Raw genomic sequence first — 18,741 nt, forward strand, 5'->3', positions numbered from 1 at the left:
GGAAAAGGAGGGCCAGAAGCACAGGCCTTGGTCATAGTGTTGTCCCTGTCATTGCTGGGGGAAGGAGGCTTGTCCAAAGCAGGACAACAAAGCTGGTGAAGGGTCTAGAGCACAAGGGTCTTCTGGGGAGCGGCTGAGGGAACGGAGGTTGTTTAGGCTGCAGAAAAGGAGGCTGAGGGGAGACCTTATCGTTCTCTACAGCTACACAAAAGGAGGATGTAGCAAGGTGGATGTTGGTCTCTTCTCCCAAGGGACAATCAATGGGACAAGAAGAAATGGCCTAAAATTGGATATTAGGAAAAATTTCTTCACCAAAAGGGATGTCAAGCATTGCAACAGGCTGCCCAGGTACCTGGTGGTATTTAAAGGACGTGTAGATGTGGTGCTTAGGGACATGGCTTAGTGGTGGACTTGATGGTCTAAAAGTTCTTCTCCACCCTAAATGATTCTGGGGCACTGGAAATGGCACTGTACAGAGGGACTCCCTGCAAGGAAGAGGGTGGAATTCAATCTCCCTGGACTATCTGATGCTCAATTGCTTTCCCAAAATTAACTCTGAGAAAGAGGGAAATGAAAGCCAATTCATGCTGAGACGCCAGAGGGCTCCCACTACGCAGACAGAGCTGCAGCAGGATTGAGGCTTATTCCACCTGTTTATGTCCACATCTGCAGACCCTTCGAAAAAACAAATGGGGAGAAAGACCCTATGGGGCATGAAGCTGTAGAATACCCAGCAATGCAGCCAGCTTGTTCTTTGAGGCGTGGAAAGAGGTACGTTTAACTGTTTTACTCTTTCCAAAAGATGAGGAAAGGAGAGCAGTCATTGTAGCCAGGTTGTCCTTTCTAGAGAGTGCCTATTTGAAGCTGTCAGGCACAGCACTCATATTTTAAGGCAGCATTTGCTTCCGCTACCCCACAGTAGTCGGCCTGTGAAGGCGCCTGTAAAGTGATGACTGACTGACTGACTCACCATCTCAAGGCTAACATGCAGCATCAATTGGAATAGAAAGTGGAGCTCTAAGGACACAACAGTCAGACAGACTCCTCTGGGCAGGAGCTGCACCTGCTGAGCAGCTGTGTCGCACCCTGCGGCTTCTGCCCCACGTGCTCCATGTCCCAGCAATCAGCCTCCTTATTGCTCAAGTTAATGTCACAATGACGATGCATGGTTTTTGCCAGCGCCTCTGTGGTTAGCGTTGTGGAGTAGCAAAGCGTGCTCGCTGCTGGAACTGCCATTGTCCCTCTTCCCGCAAAGCCACAAGGCTATATCAGCACTCTTTGCAGGGACTTTCACTTCCCCATCGTTCACCACATCTAGGCAGCGTTGACAGACTCTGAGAACAAATAGGCTGTAGCAGGGCAGGAGTAGCTGACAAGCGGAAGGGAGCGAGGTTGAGCCGAGAATCAAATCACCGAGTTCACAGAAGATGCAGGAGAAAGGGCCCTTTCCTCCCATCATTCCCCTTCTGCCTCCTGTCCCTTCCCTCTAGCCACACAATTTAAGGTCAAGGATATGCCTAAGAGAAGAACGACGTACTGGACTCCACTAGCCATGAGAGCAGTCATTGCTCGTGCAGGAGTCACGCTCCCCACCATGATCCTCAGGGATCGATTGGCTGTTTTCTGAATGAACTCGCTGGAGTCCCCCATCTTCTGGAGCAAGACCCGAGCAACCTCATCCACCTCGTGGTCCATGTGTTTCTTCATGGTCCTGAAGAGCTCTCCAAGTGTGCTGATGGCAAAGCGAGACACCTTCGAGCGGAGGTTGTTCACCTGGGCAAGTCATGAGAGGAAACATAAGAATCACCTTGTAAAGAAGATCAGTTCCCCTAGATAAAAGTCCCAGGAAACAACAAGACTTCTTGCTGTGTCCAGGTGGAACGTCAGAGCACAGTAAAAGCAGAAGACCACAAGCACAGGAAACACCCTCACTCCGACAGCAACTTCTTCTCTGGCCTCAGGCCCCCCTACACAGTACCATTTCAATGAGACAGCAGCCCTAAAAAATACTGTTTCACCTAGAACCAATGTGATACTTAGCCCGTAATGTAGACTGCTTTGATTTTTAGGCCTTAAGATGGAAAACAAAAAATTAAAGCAAGGGCTGTTTTTAAACTATAAAGGCACAATTCATAAAGACAAGAGAGAGGAAAAGTAGCACTGTCCTCCTGTCTAAAAATGCAGCACTGGCAGCTTGAGCACCCAACCAGGACACAGCAAATACAAGTCTCAAGCAAATACAGGGCTCAAGTCTACAGACTAATTTGCAGCAGGGGCTTGAGTCCATCTGCAGCAGTCACCTGCAGTCCATTAGTCATCTGATGTAAAAATCAGATGAGCTAAGCTGAAAGGGCTGCTCCTAACCCTCATCTCAGAGTGGGGGAATCTGAGCCCTGCATATCTCAACAGAAAGGTTTGAAGAGTCCCACAACACAAGGGGCATCCAAGCCTCCAACACCATTAAACATTGGATAGAAGGACTGATTTATAATGACACCTAGCTCAAAGAGGAGAGAGGCAGATGCCTTACATACCAGTGAATATAGCTAGATGTACAGACAGATCATGTAGGTAGGTGACATAGCTATTAGTAAAACGAGGTCTAAAAACAGGAGTGAAGGCAGACACTGAGCCTTCGATGAACAAGCACATACCCGCTCTATGCTCCATATGCCCCATGTACAAGGTACATGGGACACAGTTAAACACAATGTTCTTACCTCCTTGGTAACTGCCAAGGAAACATCATGAAGTCTACAAAGAAGAACTTCTGAGTGGCAGATGGCCAGGCGTCTGATGCTGAGGAGTCCCTTCGCCTTCTGCTCCCTGAAAGGCAATTGCCAAAAAGATTGATTTTTCCCACCACCCAAGAGCTTGGCAGCACCCTCTGAAATGACAGGGTGTTGGCTCAAACAAACAAAGGGAGGTGCTTCGCATACAGCACTTAATTAAATCAGAGAACTCATTGCCACAGGATGCTGTGAAAAGCAGACATAGATCCAAAAGGCAAAGAGATGGCTGTGGCCATTAAACAAGACAGCCTTTCTGAAATCCCTGGCACACAAAGCCCCTGTGTCGCTGCTTCCTAGAAGCTGGGAGTCTGTGCCATGTTTCTGTTTCTTGCACCCTCCCTGTACCTTGTCCCTGAGATACAGTCCTGCGCGGCTGTTACTGGGGCATTTTCCCTCTTTGCCATCCCCAGAGGGCAGTTTAGGTGTGAGTCTGCATTGTCACACCGTAGCTGAGTTTGCATTCTGCAATCTAGTCCCTCTGCACACCCAAAAGCAGTATGTGCTAAAAGATTCCACATGTGGGCAAGAACAGCTAAAATGCTGCATTTTCCAGGAAGTCCCTACTTAAAATAACAGCTACAACAGCAACGTGTTATTTAAAAGTCATAAAAACACACATTTTTCAGCACTTTCTTCGTGACGGACCTGAGCTACATGAAGGCACCTGATGCAGGCACTGGCTCCCCAGGGCCGCAGGGCAGGCTGAGGACCCTCCCCACCGGGATCTCTGAGTGTAACCCAGAACCCCCACACGTGCAGCAGCTCTCTGTACCCCACACGGCACCAAACAGGAACCGGGAAGAGAAAGGGGAGAGGGGCAAAACAAAGCCATTGCACAATGAGATGCATCATGGAAGATTTTTCGGGGTTATCCCAGTGTGGATGGAGCCGTAGTGAATGTACGCTGACTCGGAAATCAAAAAGACAACCAATATCACCTGGAATTTGTAGAGTCTCCTCCTGTCTGTGTCTACTTTCAGGACACACTGTGATTATCAGCAAAACATCTTTGGCCCATAGTACGCAGTGAGGAGGAGAAAGTTTTGTTCGAGAAGTGCAAGATTCCTAAGGGATTTTTTTTCTTTTTCCTTGTCTTCTGCCACGAGTCCTTCAGGAGAAATGACAGACGGAGCATGCCTCGGTCCGTTTCTCAGAACCCACAGGCACTGCTGGGACTCACATGCAGGAGGTCACAGGGAGGCCCCGTGTCCTGCTGCTGCTGCTGCCAGCAGTGGGACCAGACATAAATCCGTACTCAGGCCCACCTGGGCCAGTGAGCGGAGGCCTCCAAATCTCTACACTCAAGGCCGCTTCCATCCTGCTTCTGGCTTCAGCCAGCAAATCATCTTGTTCCATAACTTCCTCTCTTCCCTGAAGATTTCACCTGCATCTACATGGAGCAGAAGGCAAAGCCAGGAAACAGTATGGACCCGCTGCGACTTGCACCAAGGCAAATAAAAGGCTGCTTTCACATCTTGATGCTGTGACTGCTTTGGAGTGGTTTCACTAGTTCCCTTTGGACATCGAGGCCGTCTGCGTTCAGAGGCACTAGAAAAAAACATGTCTAACTCACCGTTACACTGAGCGGGAGAAAGAGTGAACAGGGGGCTTTCTTACCAGTCGTCGCTGCTGAGCCATGCGAGCGCGTTGAGCAGTCCCTGCTGTGGGTTAGGGAAGGCTCGGGCTTCCTGGACGTTCCCACACTCTGCCTCCTCTCCCCACTCCAGGAAGTCCAGAGTAATGGCTGGCAGCGATACTGCTGTAAGGAGAGGGTCAGACACCAGCATCGCATACCCCGGGGCAAGGCACCCCACCACCGAGCAGGCTGCAACCTGCTCTCCCAGCCAAGACCACATATGGATGCAAACTGGCATTGGTTCAGACACTTCCCTGCTGCTGTGTGGCTCATTGCTTTTGCCAGCGCCCAACCATCTCCCAGTCTCCCCCAGCCGGGCACCAGCCCCTCCTGTAAACTTGAACATCGCGCACACAGAGCCAGCTCCCAAGTCCATATAGGTACCACAGCCAGCTTGCAGATTCATGGTGCTGCAGAGCCCGTGCTCACCGGGAGACAGTGCTGCCCAGCAAGACTTGCTGCCCAAGGACTAAGCTCCTGAGCTGAGCATATACCACCCTGTATCACCTCCCTGTTACCTGGAGCACTGGGGACAGAGGCACCCTGTAACTTTCTGAGGAAACACCTCCAGCTGCCCCCAGGGAGCACCAAGCCTGGACAGCCGAGTCCTGCTGGGCTCGGGTGAATCCCCAAGGAGCAACCACCAGGGAACAGTGCGATACCTGACCCTGTAAATCTGACCGTGCCTCTGTTTCCAGTTACTTCAAATATTCTAGGTAGCAGTGTGCTATCTAGAGTGCACGTACCCAACAGTGTGTTGGGATCACCCTGCATGGCTCGACCTTAAGGAGAAGGAGCTGTGGCATTGAGAAGCTGGTAAACAGCTGGATATCTGCACGGCTCGGCCTTGGCCTTGGCTGTGGTAAACAACTAAGAAGAAGCGAGGAAAACAGGAACACCTGCAAGCAGCGAATCCTGACTGTGTGAGAGGCGCATGGACAGCGCGTGATATTTTGTATATAGCCAATTGCAATAGTGTGTGTAACAAGTTGTAACCAATCATGAGTGTGTGCGCAGTGACTAAACGAGAATTATGATATATATTGGAGTCAGACAAGACAATAAACGGCTTCGGAATATAACGCTCATAGAGTTGTGAAGTCCATCTTTCTCCCGCAGCAGTGTGCTATCTAGAGTGCACGTACGTTTTGGCATGCTATTGGGAAAGTAGTAGTTTATGGATTATGCTATTTTCCAAGTGTTATGAACATTTACTCTTTCAGAGGTACCCACTGGCTGTACTTCGAAGATGCTGAGGTGAAATTTATTTGTCATCAAATGTACTTGTTTGCAGACTGTGCAATGCCTAAGCTTTCTCCTGTGGAAAAATGCAGTTTCTAGTCTAGAGAGTTGTGACAAAAAAGCCTTCCAAATGTGAACTGAGAATAAAAATATGTAAATATAGATGCAAATTGTTGGCAAACACACTCTCGTGATGATAAATACATACAAGGTGTAAGAAAATTCAGATGACAAATGCATTTGTTATGAAACCGATTTGTCATCAAAAGCACCATAGGTAAAAAATGTCATGTCATGTCTTGCACTCAAAAGCTCACTTTCTAAAGTGTAGATGAAAACATGTGAGCTGTCTAAAAGTATTGAGTAGAAAGATTGCAGAGAATCTAGATGAACTGCTAGGGACTCTGTAGGGTTTTTATGTCACCTTGCATGTTCTACAAAGTGTGGAGGATGGGGGAACTGCAAAATCCAAAATATTCAGATGGGGACTACTTTGCATTTCACAGATATCCCTGTCACTGGCATCAGTGATGTCACTGCACGTGTATGTAGATATACACATCTATATTCAATATAAATGGAGAGCCAGGTCAGACTAGTCCTGGTCAATTTGGAAAATCGGAGCAGCATCACTAGAAAAGAGCATTCAAAGCATCTTTCCTAGCTCCCTTTTTCTTAGCTCACGCTACTCAGGATCACGACACGAGGTAGGCCACCCACAAAGGAGAGACGAGAATCACTATGGACTCACTATCTGCTGTATATTTATTGCAGGTAGCGAGCAGCCTGGGAGCACCAGGCAGCCTCCCCGGTGTCGTCTGCTAAACACAGCCATCGTATTTGGCTGGGGTGACAGAAGAGGCGCTGCTGGCTCCCAGTTTGCGTTGCAGGCAGTGGCATGAGAGGGGCTAGAAGCCTTTAAGCTCTTCCAGGTGCAATAGCGTGATTGCACCAAGTCACTCATTTCCATGCAGAGACAACCCTTGCTGCAATAGTAGAAACGCTGGCTGGAGAGCCAGGCAGCAGCACAGGCAGAGGGCCAAGACGGTCAGTGGCTAATTGGTCATGGTGGCACACACATGTGCACAGTGAGCACACCCTGCCAGACTGCACCGGAGCTCAGCCCTGCAGCTACAGCTGCCTCCTGGCACCAGTGTTCTATTTTGGACTATCAGGACAGGCAAAAGCTAGAGCTTAAGGATTTACCACTACTTTATTCAGCCCAGCTTCCCAATGGATCTGTAAGCCCCAACTGCTCCAGTATCACCAAGCTGGAGTGAATCCAAAGCAGGTTTGCTCTCAATGCTCAGCACCAGAGATCCTACCTGTGGTTGAGGAATGAGGCAGTCTGTGCTCCTTGTGCAGGAAAAGAGCTGGTGCAGGGGCTGCAGCGCAGCGGACTCACCTGAGGAGCTGCGTGGGAAGCTGCCACCCTGGCTGATGACGGGGATGCTGGGCAGCGAGGGCCGGTTGACCCGCTTCTTCAAGGCAGAACCAGTGCGCTCTCTGCATGCATTGCTCGTGCTCTGGGCAATGGAAGCTGCCCCTTTGACAGGTGGTAGGCTAAAGCCTGCAGAGACCAAAAAGGACCTTGTAAAGTGGAGAGTGCTGGACAGGCTGGCTGTGGGCTTGGAAAGGGCCAGAAATCTTGCTGGAGCTGGGTCATATCCCTTTGCTGTCCCAAACACCTCCAAGCATAACAGTTGCACACTAACATGGGACAGCAATCACAGAATCATACAATCACAGAATAGTTTGGGTTGGAAGGGACCTTTAAAGGCCATCTAGTCCAATCCCCCTGCAATGGGCAGGGACACCTTCAAGCAGATCAGGTTGCTCGGAGTCCCGTCCAGCCTGACCTTGTACGCCTCCAATGACGGGGCATCAACAACTTCTCTGGGCAACCTGTGCCAGTGTTTCACCACCTTCATCGTCAAAAATGGTTTCCTTATTTCCAATCTAAATGTATCCTCTTTTAGTTCAAAAGCACATGCAGTGCTGCTTTCCCTAAGAAATGAGGAAACCTCAGTACTGCTTGTCTTTTGCTTTCCTGTTTCAGAGGCTGGGTAGGGAAGTTACATTTCTGGGGCTCCCACCTCAGCACCCCTCACCAGTACTTCACAAAACAATAGCAAGACAAAGAGCAGATAACCCTGTCCGATGCCCTTGGGCTGAGTGCTGACTCTTACATTCGCTGCCACTACACTCATGGTAGCACGTGCAGCAGCACAATCGGACACTGTCAGCTGCAATCAGGTTTCTAATGCTGCTTGCTCCTGTGGGTAAAACATAAGCACTGGCTCAGGGCTCCAGCATGGCTCTGCCACGCGAGCTCCTCAGCAGGCAGTGGTGCGAGCAGGATAAGCTGTCCTATCCCATGGGAAAGATCTTTTGCCTTTTAATTAGGCATCGCTTAATTTTGTTTCTTCCAGGTTGCACCTGGGTTGAAAAGCATTCTTTTGGACTCACCCATTCACCTTTCCTGGAGGCTACGCTCGGTTAGTCTGAAGCCCCACTGTAGTGTGCAAGACAGAACTATCTAGTCTGAAAGACTTTGTAGAGGAAGGGAGGAAGGTGATATTTTGTGACTGACTCAGTGTGGGCCATGGGCAAGACACTTCACGCCTCTGCATTTTCCTTTGGGAAATGGAAATAAATCCTGTTCTGACTCCCACTCGGATGCAAGTGGAACACAGCCTTCCAGTCTGATTTCAGAGACATTTGCAACACTGTGCAAATAGCAAGCAAGTGAACAAAAAGGCCCACAACCATAGCAACCACTTACTTTCTTCAGCTGCATCCCCAGGGTCAACGTTCTGTGTCGGGAGCTGCAAGGACTTTCCCTTTTCTCTCTCTTTCTCTCTACGCAAAAGCTCCATCTGTTCCATTCGCTTCTGCTGTATTTTCTTCTGAGCTGACTTGGACAAGACAACGTGGATCTAGTTGCAATGGAAACACATCATAGAGCATAAAGAGAGATACACAAACCGTACACAACGCCTCATCAGGAACACAGTGGTAGGGTGTCAGAGTCTTTAATGCAGCTCTATCTACATCCCAATAGTTTCAGAAAAATTCCTTCTTGCCTCCCCTTGGCATACAGTTATACCCAGCGATGTGTAACACTTCATTGCCATAGCCTCCTGGACTCGTGGAGGGTTGTTTCTCAATCCAGGTCAGGAAGCCCTGCTTGAACCAACAGCATCACAGGACTGCTCCAAGGCGTATGAAGAGCTCACATCACCAGGGAACAGGCAGTTCAGTTCCAACAGGCCCGGGGTGGGGGAATAAAAACCATCTGCAATAACCAGCAAGGACAGGTAATTTGCTGTCTCTTAACACTCATGGCCAGTAATTGCAGCTGCTTCTCACTTCCTTGCTTCTGAAGGACTCAGCTGCTCTCTGCGAACACATGAGTCCAAGAAAGGAGTCATGTGAAAACAAGTTGGAGAAGCAGTGGTTTTAATGAATAGGAAAATTGAAAATGAGAGAGCTGTGACATACAGCAGGAAAGATAACCAAGGAAAAGCAAGCTCTCCCATTTTATTTTGCAGCCTTGCTTACGCTCAGCATGATAATCATTGCTTCTGTGCTTCCAAGCATGCACTTTGCACATGTTCACTGATGTGTAACTTGCTCTGCCATTCAGATCTGCTCTAAATTGGCCTTCGAACAGAAAGAATGCTTCTTGCGTAACCTGAGCACCACCTCCCAACCAGTGACTTCTGGAGCAGTGAAAATACTCACGCAATTGCTCCGTAGCTGTCAAGTGTATTCCCTAGAGAATCTGCTCCCCAAGAGAGGAAGGTTATGATTTTCAGTGACATTTTGTGCTAAGCACTGAACAGTCACTGAAAAGAAAGCCTGCTCCCCCCTGTCCCTAGCCCTTACCTTTCCATCGCTGTCCTTCAAGTCATCGTCACTCAGAAGGTGAGGGCTTATGACATTATCCATCTCCTTGGCCTGGCTGAGTGGGAGGCCTGTTAACGGGTGCACAGGTGCACGTAAGTGTCCGGCAGACTTCACGCCACCAACAGCACGTTGCCGGTGAACAGGCACGGTGGGTTCTGGAGTCTGGCACTCTGATAAAACACGGATTATAGGTCGTGTATGAGAACAGCAAGGTACACATAACCTCTCCAAAGAGATGGGGTACTACCATATTGCCCTGGCAGCAGCAATGGCATTACTCTGTTGGCCATCAGACTCAAACCTACTGATGCCTGATAAAGATGTCAGCCCTTGGCTTCTGGTGGGCAGCTGTGCTTGACAGAGAAGAGCAGAAGATGGAGGTTGCCCTTGCCAAAAAGATGCTGTTCCTATCCATTTTGATTTTAGGAAACATCTTCTTTTCCCCAGTTACTACTAAAAGAACTTGTTTTTAATAGCTATATGCATTTGTAGAAGTAAGAACCTACATTTCCTCCTCTTGGCTGGAATATTTTAGAGGGCATTTAAAGAAAAGCTTAGGATTGCTAGAGAGTTACCAAAACCAGAATTGTGTTCTTGAAGCTAGAGAATTCATTTTCCCCAAGGAGTTTCATCCTAAATTGTAGCAGAACAGCCCACTCTCTAGGCAGCCTGACTAAAGGATGATTTTCTTAATGGGAATAGCACGGTGCAGCTCATTCTGAAATACTCTCCAACAGAGCTGTTACAGCTCTGAGAACTAATCATTCCTTACGTGGCTTCACAGGTGATAAAATTATGTGAGAGCCAAGCAGTAAAAAAGGAATAGCTATCTTAAATCAGGATTTTTGCCCTGCAGAATGGTCAGGTCAATAATAAAAGAGAGACATGGTTTATCAATGTCGCTCATTTCTAGTCCAGAATGTGTCCAGCAAAATGTCACCTTCCTTACTCAGCAATACTCCTCCCTAGTTGCATTCAGCATCCTAGCTGCGTCTCAGCAATAAAGGAATAGTTCCTACGGGGGCGTGCCCATTATTTGGCAGAACTAACACGGAGCTGAGGGAGCAGTGGATCTTAATTATGCCAATGCAGAAAAAAGGCTATTTATTAAATTTTTATCCCTCTCATCGCTACAAACCCCCAGATGGTAAAGGGACAGCAACAGTGTCATTGAGGTTTTCAACTTAAAAGTACCGGCTGACACAGACGCACCAGACACCACCTTTTGTCTTGCAGAACTCTAACTGCTAGTGCTAATGCAAGGCGGGGAGGGGAGAGAAGCCAGTAGGCATCCCCTACCCCAGTCTCAGTTTGCAATACTGACATATGCAGACAGAGTACGGGAAGAGATTTGCAATCCTAAACCTAGTGTCAGTGGTCTGAGGGAAATGTGTTGCACAAAGGAAACCTGAGTTCATTACTCAGCATTTGGCTTGTGCTTTAAGAGGACGGAAAGCTCAGATCCTGCATAGGCTGGATCCTCTTTGAAGCCTCTTTCTCGGGAAATGGAAAATTCACAAGGACTTCCTGTCACACAAGGTTTCACTACTTCTCCCAGTGCAAAAATAGGCCATGCTGATGAATCTCTTTCAGAGCTCAAACGGTTCGGTTCAGAAACTGCTCCAAGGGAAGGTTTTCTCCTGCAAGTGTAGGAGGAAGGAGGAGGAGCATTTCTTGTTTCATGTGAAATGCCTCATTTTTCTCTGATCTTTGTGACATTAGAGAGTGTGCAGGGAGATAAAAGGTAGGAGCATGAGGCGGAGGAACGTTTTCTTTTCCTGCTGTGCATTTCTGGGGCCCCGAGGTCTCCCTCCAGCTCCTGCCATTCATAGCCCCATCCATGCTGGAGTCATTTTCACCGGATCCCCAGAGCACATTTCCCAGTGAGTGGGCTTTGCGGCAGCCGTCTGAGCACATCAAGGAACTGAAAAATGTTACAGGACAGTTTTCAACCGAACTTTCACAGTGCCACCCATGGGCCTGGATTCCTATGGTCATTTTAGGACAGCCATGCCCTGTACCTACCTAGATATTTAAGGGTCTTCTCTTCACTGCTGCTGCTGCCTGATCTTGGCCTGGGAAAATTGGGGATAAAATAATAGATGAGAAGACAGAAAGAGAAGGGAGGGTAGCATTCAAGGAGGCAAACGCTCATAGCACTGTCGTTCTGATGAAGGAGGAAATGCAGCCCATGAAACCAGCAATATGCAAAGCTGATTAATTACCGTTAACATTTCAGTTGCTGGAGTCACACAGAGCTCATCAAGCTCAATCTGAAACACGGGAGTCATTCTTCAATTTGGGCCTTAAATATCCAATTCTGCTGTTTCTCCTTTTGGAGCTAAGTGGCTCTCACCGCTACCTACATCCTTTGTGCATCAGCAAGAGATGTTAAGCCAGTCATAAGCCTGTATTGAGGGCAGCGACCTTTATACTGCTGCAGAAGCCTAACTTTGCCTGGCCATGCCTTCAACTGGTGACAGTGTCTTGTTACCTAGAGTAATACCACAGCTGTCTCCTGAGAAGAATATTACACCTCCCTGCTCTTCCACAAAGAAAAAGGGGGTTTCCAACTCAACTGGTAGGTGAGTCTATTCAGATTGCAGATCCAAAGCAATGCTGAGGCTTTTAAATTGGAACTATATTCCTATGGCTCCTTATTTATTGTTATAACTAGGCTAAGGTTGACTGCTATATTTCCTCACCACCCCTGCTCTTAGAGTGTATGATGTTGGTTTTGACATTGTGCTGCGTCATCATAGATACGCAAAATGGCGAATGCACAGAAGTTTGCATCAATGTATTGGTAAGTTTGCATCGATATGTTGCATAAATATACTGTGGAAAACAATCTCCCGAGACAAGAAGTGCAAGGTGAACAGCATAGTGGAGCAGCAGACACCTTGGCTTACCTCATCTCCAGGGCCTCTTGGAAAACCACATGCTGAGAGCTTGGGAGAGGCACTGCAGCGCTCTCAGGAGCCCCATCAGGTGGTCTTGCTGACTTGGGGATAGGAGGAATCACAGCCATTCTCAGTGACTTCTTCCCATCCACACCACTGCCATACAAGGGCAGCGGGGAAGCCTGGAAATAGTAGAACGCAGTGCTCAGCTCAAGGATCCAGCCCTCCCCCTTTGATGCCACAAGAAGTTTAGCCATGCTCTTAGCTAGGACTTGGCAGGAAAAGAAAACCCAAACTGATGGAGCAGCTTGGCCTAGGATGGGCAATGGAAAGGGAAGTGGTGAGGGAGAGACCGTGTCCCACGCTGCTGCTGCCAGCTCTCTCCCCTCGCTCACCTCTCTGGCAGTGGGTGCATTCCCACCTGGCATCAGGATGTTCTGGGGTGCCGTTGCCTCTCTTAGCCTTTCCGATGGTACAGGAGTGGGTTTAGATCAGTGTCCTCCCACTGTCCCTTAAAGCGCCTACCAGCCCTTTCTGAACTCCAGCCAAGTCCCCACAAAGTCATCTTGCACGCTGTCAAAACCTGACCATCATTTTTTGTGCTTCTGCCCTTCCCACAGTCCCCCAACAGCCTTTTGGCCCAGATGCTAATGTGCTCTCTGGATGCTCGCTGCTCTCCAGCTCCCACACAACTCATCATCTCAGGCTCACTGTCATTTATTAGGTTCAGCAGAGCTCCCTACCCTGCTGCTCTGTGTAAGGTCTCTCTGCCGGCTGAAATTACTTCAGGCTCCCCGTGCCATGGCTAGGAAGGGGGATGGAGGGAGCGGGGGCAGATGCACACCCTTCCTTAGTATCCCAACATTCTTCTCACAGCTAAAGAGCCAAATCAGGACCTGTTCAAGCTCCAGTGAAACCAACAGAGTTAATGTCAGGGATACCTTTGGGCCTGCATCTGCAAGGCCAAAATCAAGTACACTAGCCTTTTATTGGTTATGCTGTGATTCATCTGCCTTGTCCTGCTCACCACAGCAAAACCAAAACAACTGCAGCTTCTGTCCCTCCTGCAAAGGCAAGCGAGTGGATGGCGTCTGCAGTGCATTGCCTGTGGCCACAATTGCCAGTTCCCATCACTTACCCCTGGGCAGACCCATGGGAGAGGATGAAGCTGCACAGGGGCTGCTGAACTCTAGAAATGCTATTAGAGAGAACTGTGCAGAAGGACGTGGCTGTACAGCTCAAAAGCTGGGACAACCTAAAGTTGTCTTTGCAGGGTGGCCTGCTCCAGCAAACGTCTTTTTCCATCTAAACCAGACAGAGCTGATATAAAAACCCACCAAGATGCTGGTGTATCTGCAACAGTAACCACAATGTACAGATGGCTCACAGACAGATGGATTTTGCTAAATGTAGGAGGATATACATGACCAGATTGGACACATTTAGTTGCTCCAACTGGTTGCTGGTGTTTTCCCCACCATAAAACACAGCAGGAGCCACTAGAGAGCACAGAAACTATTTAAAGACCTCTTCTCCTATTGATAGACGCTGAGGACATGAAGTCTGCAGTACACACGTTGCAAAGACAGCCTGAAGCGCAGTGTCCAGCTGAGCTCTTCCTCATCTCAGCTGCTTCCCTGGGCTTGCACCACCAGGAAAGAAGATCTCAGCGCTCTGCCTACAGGAAATAAACTGAAGATCTACCACATGTGATTTGGCTTGGTTTCCTTACTTTATATCCTTCTCCCTCTGACATCAGCTGCTTGTTATTCCCATCACTGTCATCACAGCCGGTGCCATCTTCCCCACGCTCCTGCTCTGCATTGCTCATCCTGCTGGGCTCTGAGGAAGGCAGGCTGTTGTGGATGGGAGGCACAGGCTTGGAGGTTACCAGGCGCCTCTGGGAAGCTGACCTGGAAACCATTGGCTTCAGGGTAACCCCTCTAGGGTCACCGCAGTCAGTCAGGCCTGCAAAGCAGAGATACAAAGCATAATAGAAGCAGCACTGCAAACCTAGAGCACCTGAAGCTACATATTTCATTGGACAGATTTCTTGGAAATGTCTAAATAACTGCAGCTGGTGGCCAGTCACAAGGGGTGTTCCCCAGGGCTCAGTTTTGGGGCCGGTCGTATTCAGTATCTTTATCGATGATCTGGTTGAGGGGATTGAGTGCTCCCTCAGTAAGTTTGCACATGACGCCAAGTTGGGTGGGCGTGTGGATCTGCTGGAGGGTAGGAAGGCTCCGCAGAGGGACCTGGACAGGCTGGGTCGATAGGCTGAGGTCAACTGTATGAGGTTTAATAAGGCCAAGTGCTGGGTCCTGCACTTCAAGTCACAACAACCCCACGCAATGCTACAGACTGGGGGAAGAGTGGCTGGAGAGCTGCCCGGCAGAAAAGGACCCAGGGATGCTGTTTGAAAGCCGGCTGAACAGGAGCCAGCAGTGTGCCCAGGTGGCCAAGAAAGCCAACAGCATCCTGGCCTGTATGAGAAATTGTGTGGCCAGCAGGAGCAGGGAAGTGATCGTGCCCCTGTACTCGGCACTGGTGAGGACACACCTCGAATCCTGTGTTCAGTTTTGGGCCCCTCACTACAAGAAGGACATTGAGGTGCTGGAGTGTGTCCAAAGAAGGGCAATGAAGCCGGTGAGGGGTCTGGAGAACGAGTCTTATGAGGAGCGGCTGAGGGAACTGGGGTTATTTAGTCTGGAGAAGAGGAGGCTGAGGGGAGACCTTATCGCTCTCTACAACTACCTGAAAGGAGGCTGTAGTGAGGTGGGTGTTGGTCTCTTCTCCCAAGTAACTAGAGATAGGACGAGAGGAAATGGCCTCAGGTTGCACCAGGGGAGGTTTAGACTGGACATTAGGAAAAAATTCTTTACTGAGAGAGTGGTCAAGTATTGGAACAGGCTGCCCAGGGAAGTGGTGGAGTCACCGTCACTGGAGGTGTTCACAAAACATGGCACTTTGAGACATGGTTTAGTGGGCGTGGTGGTATTGGGTTGACGGTTGGACTTGCTGATTTTAGAGGTCTTCTCCAACCTTAAAGATTCTGTCATTCTATGATTCTATGCTCATGCTGGCATCCACCTGAAGCAGGCCAGTGGACAACACTTACCCACTCCCACAGAGCCACCAGAGGAACATCCTGGTCCTCCGGGCTCCCATCAGACAACAGGGAGCCCATGGACCGGTGCTTACCCAGAATAAGTCATCTGCACACCCACCCTCCTGCTCCTCTCTCCTCCCCACAGTTGTACACCCCTACAACAACAGGAGGGCTATGCAGGGGACTAAGAGCAGGGAATGTTATTGCAGGGGGGCACATGCAGGGGAGAACTGTTCCCGGGGAATGTGCGCTAGCTCTCTACACTGGGAAAAGGCCCTTCTTCCCACAAGAGAACGGGCAGACTCCCATCTTACCTCTCTGTGAGGCTAACAGACCCTCAGACATCCTCCTCATCTTCAGCTTGCCCTTGATCAGAATGGTTGCCAGGGCAGCACTGCTCACCTCCCTCTCCTGGGGGTCCTGGGGCAAGGCTCGGTGAGAAAGTGGGGAGAGATCACCTCCATACTCAGCGCTGCGGTCGTGCACGCTCGCCTTGCCGACCGGGCCACCCAGGGGAGAGGTGGTGCTTGGGTGTGGAGGTTTCTCAGCTTCATCCCCATCCCGTAAACTCAGCTGCTTCTTCATCTGAGTTGTCAATATGGATTGAAAAGAAGCTGCAGATCTGGTAAAAGGGAAGAAGGCGGTTAGCTGACCTCACACTTTTACAATCAACCACCTAAGGAGTGGTTATTTATCTAATTAAATTATCTAATTAATCTATTAATCTATTGATCTAATTCATAATCATTCAGAAGACATTTTGGTTTTATTTTCCTTAAAACTAGTGTCAGCGTAATTCTTCTGAGCAGCGTTGAGCTAGCAAGCCAGGAGAGAGAGGCTGAAGGCCCCACTGGTAAGAGGGGAAAAAAGATTCCCATTGCAGGACTTGGCTCCTGTGAAGACGACCAGTAAACACCCGCACGGTGCTACTGGTATTTCTGGAAAGCAGCAAGACACCTCAGCAAGCAGGCAGACCTTGCCAGTGTTTCTAGAGCACCATCCCACCCTCAAGGTCAGATCTGACTGGCAAGCAGAGGAAGAACAGGGCATTTACCTAGGGCCAGACCACACCTTGATAGCAAGGATAGAAACAGAACTCATTACCATGAACATCTCACTACCATGCCCGATTTATGGCCAGCTGGGCCACAGTCCCCATTCTGGCTGGCAGTAGTAGGATCAAGTAGTTGATCAAGGAGAAAGCATAATGAACTCATGATAAAGAGATGTGATGCCATGCACACCCCTGCAGGAGGGCAGGTTCAGCCACCTCCTCTGACACAGAGCCAGCACATGAGGACTGACTTCCAAGGTCCATTTCTCCCTGAAATCGGGTGGGCTTTTCTCATTGGGCTGAAGCCACCATTGAGTATTCAACCCCGGTCCATCCTCACCTTCTTCAGTGGTCCAGCTGCTGCCACAAAACTGCAAGTTCGAATCAATGCTTCCACCTTGCAGAGCTGTGTATCTATCTGTCTGGGTTTGAATTTGGGCACAGTCCCACAGTAGACAGCAACTGGGCTGTGGTACTTAGCTTTAAAATAAGGACAGTACAAACAGCTCAAATTCGCAGCATTTGACATGGAAAGGAAAAAGCAGACACCGCTTCTCCCTCGAGGACTGAGACACCAGTAGTGACGTGCAGTCCTGGCCTATGCAAAGGTCTGTTTGATGTCACAATATCCTGCTTGGTGAGGGGCTCGCATTCCAGCGCTTTGACAGCTCAACGTTCTACAAATTTGCATGTGTTTTGCTAGCTGCCCATCCTGGACTACAGGATTCCTTTCCTCTCCTTTCAAAGAGTACGCAACCCACAATGGTCTCTCGTATTGGTATCTCTCTCCACAGCTAGTTTGAAAGCCCTTTTTTTCTGTAATTCCCACTCCATTTGGGTTGGGTTTTGCTGAGTTTTTCACTTCTCTGCACCACAAGAACGTACGAGGACACAATCAATTAAACACCAGGTGTTATAACTAAAAGCAGGTTTGCACTCCGTACCAGATGTCCCCAAGGTTCAGTTGGCCTTACTTGATTACTTTGTCTGTAGGATGCAAATTGCCCACCCAAACGGTTCTCCTTTGTTCTGTTTCACAGTTACAGGGGCTTATTCCCTGCTTTCTTTGCTGCAGAGACACCCAAAACCAACATAAACATGGCCTGCCTCAAAAAAATTTTGCCATCTTGGCTGTTGCTGAAAATTCAAAATTTTACACAGCGTGTTTCCCTGCCCCTTATCCTGGCCAGTATCTCCCCCATTACCCGGCCTCTAAGGCGGGGCTCTCACTTGTACAGCATGAAGAATAGCTGCTGCACTTGCCAGCATCTCCAGGGTCTCGTGATCAGTGCTTTGACTGCAGCTTTTGTACACGCTCTGCCTCCCTGAGCCAAGCAGCATTCCTGGGCACCGGCGCTGCCACTGCAGGCGAGCATCCTCCAGGCAAAGGCTGCAGGAACGGGACTGCAACAAGCCCTGGCTGAAGAAGTCTCCGGTCTGCTGCAGCCCTTTAGCTGCTGCAAACTCATCTTGTGTTGCCATGGTGGGGCAGGGGACGATGGGCTCTTTGCAGATGAGAGTCTACTCGATGTGCTGCTGGGTGCTGGGCCTGATACAGCTGCTGGCGGGTTCCCCTGCAGCATCAGGAACCTGCATGGGAAAATAGCACTGTTAGTACAAGTGGCAGCCACCAGTCTTTGGAACTGCCAAAGGAGGAAGACTGCTGTTGGCATAACGGGGAAAACATAACTCCACCCCAGGAGCTGCTCTCCCCATGGCTGCACGAGCACGGCAGCAGAGGCTGTTGGACCCAGTGCAGCGCCTTGCAGCTGCCCCGAGAACACCTGAAAAAATGTGGGGTGGAAGAGTTTGCTCCTTTTTAAGACAAACATTCCTGGATTTAAGGGGAAGCACTGGGCTAACGATACCGAAGACTAGTGTGTAAACCCTCTCTCTGGCACATTCTACCAGTCTGCAAGATTTCTTCCCTAGGAAGGGGTAGATAAGATTCTCTGACACAGCCATGGATAATTCTGAGCCAAAACTCAACCCACAAGCCAAGTACTTCCAAATCTGCTACCCATTGTGAAAGGAAGGAGAAAAGCAGCTGAAACAATGGCTGTTGTAGGCAAGTTGCCTGCATTTATAGTGTT

General features: G+C 49.3%; 1 protein-coding gene across 1 annotated transcript in view; it reads right to left on the reverse strand.

The window, feature by feature from the left end:
- Positions 1–18,130, reverse strand: part of LOC309404221 (TOG array regulator of axonemal microtubules protein 2-like) — a gene marked incomplete at its 5' end in the record, with an annotated part of 29,073 nt that extends 10,943 nt beyond the window's left edge. The window contains 13 exon segments of the mRNA XM_081998609.1: positions 1,538–1,773; positions 2,721–2,826; positions 4,410–4,551; positions 7,076–7,240; positions 8,456–8,609; positions 9,562–9,752; positions 11,608–11,657; positions 12,495–12,667; positions 14,218–14,453; positions 15,909–16,208; positions 16,989–17,064; positions 17,067–17,128; positions 17,908–18,130. Coding sequence (XP_081854735.1) covers positions 1,538–1,773; positions 2,721–2,826; positions 4,410–4,551; positions 7,076–7,240; positions 8,456–8,609; positions 9,562–9,752; positions 11,608–11,657; positions 12,495–12,667; positions 14,218–14,453; positions 15,909–16,208; positions 16,989–17,064; positions 17,067–17,128; positions 17,908–18,130 — 2,114 coding nt within the window.
- Positions 18,131–18,741: the final 611 nt, after the last annotated feature.

Source organism: Phaethon aethereus, assembly GCF_964289735.1.
Source record: "Phaethon aethereus genome assembly, chromosome: 3".
Classification (NCBI taxonomy): Eukaryota; Metazoa; Chordata; class Aves; order Phaethontiformes; family Phaethontidae; genus Phaethon; species Phaethon aethereus.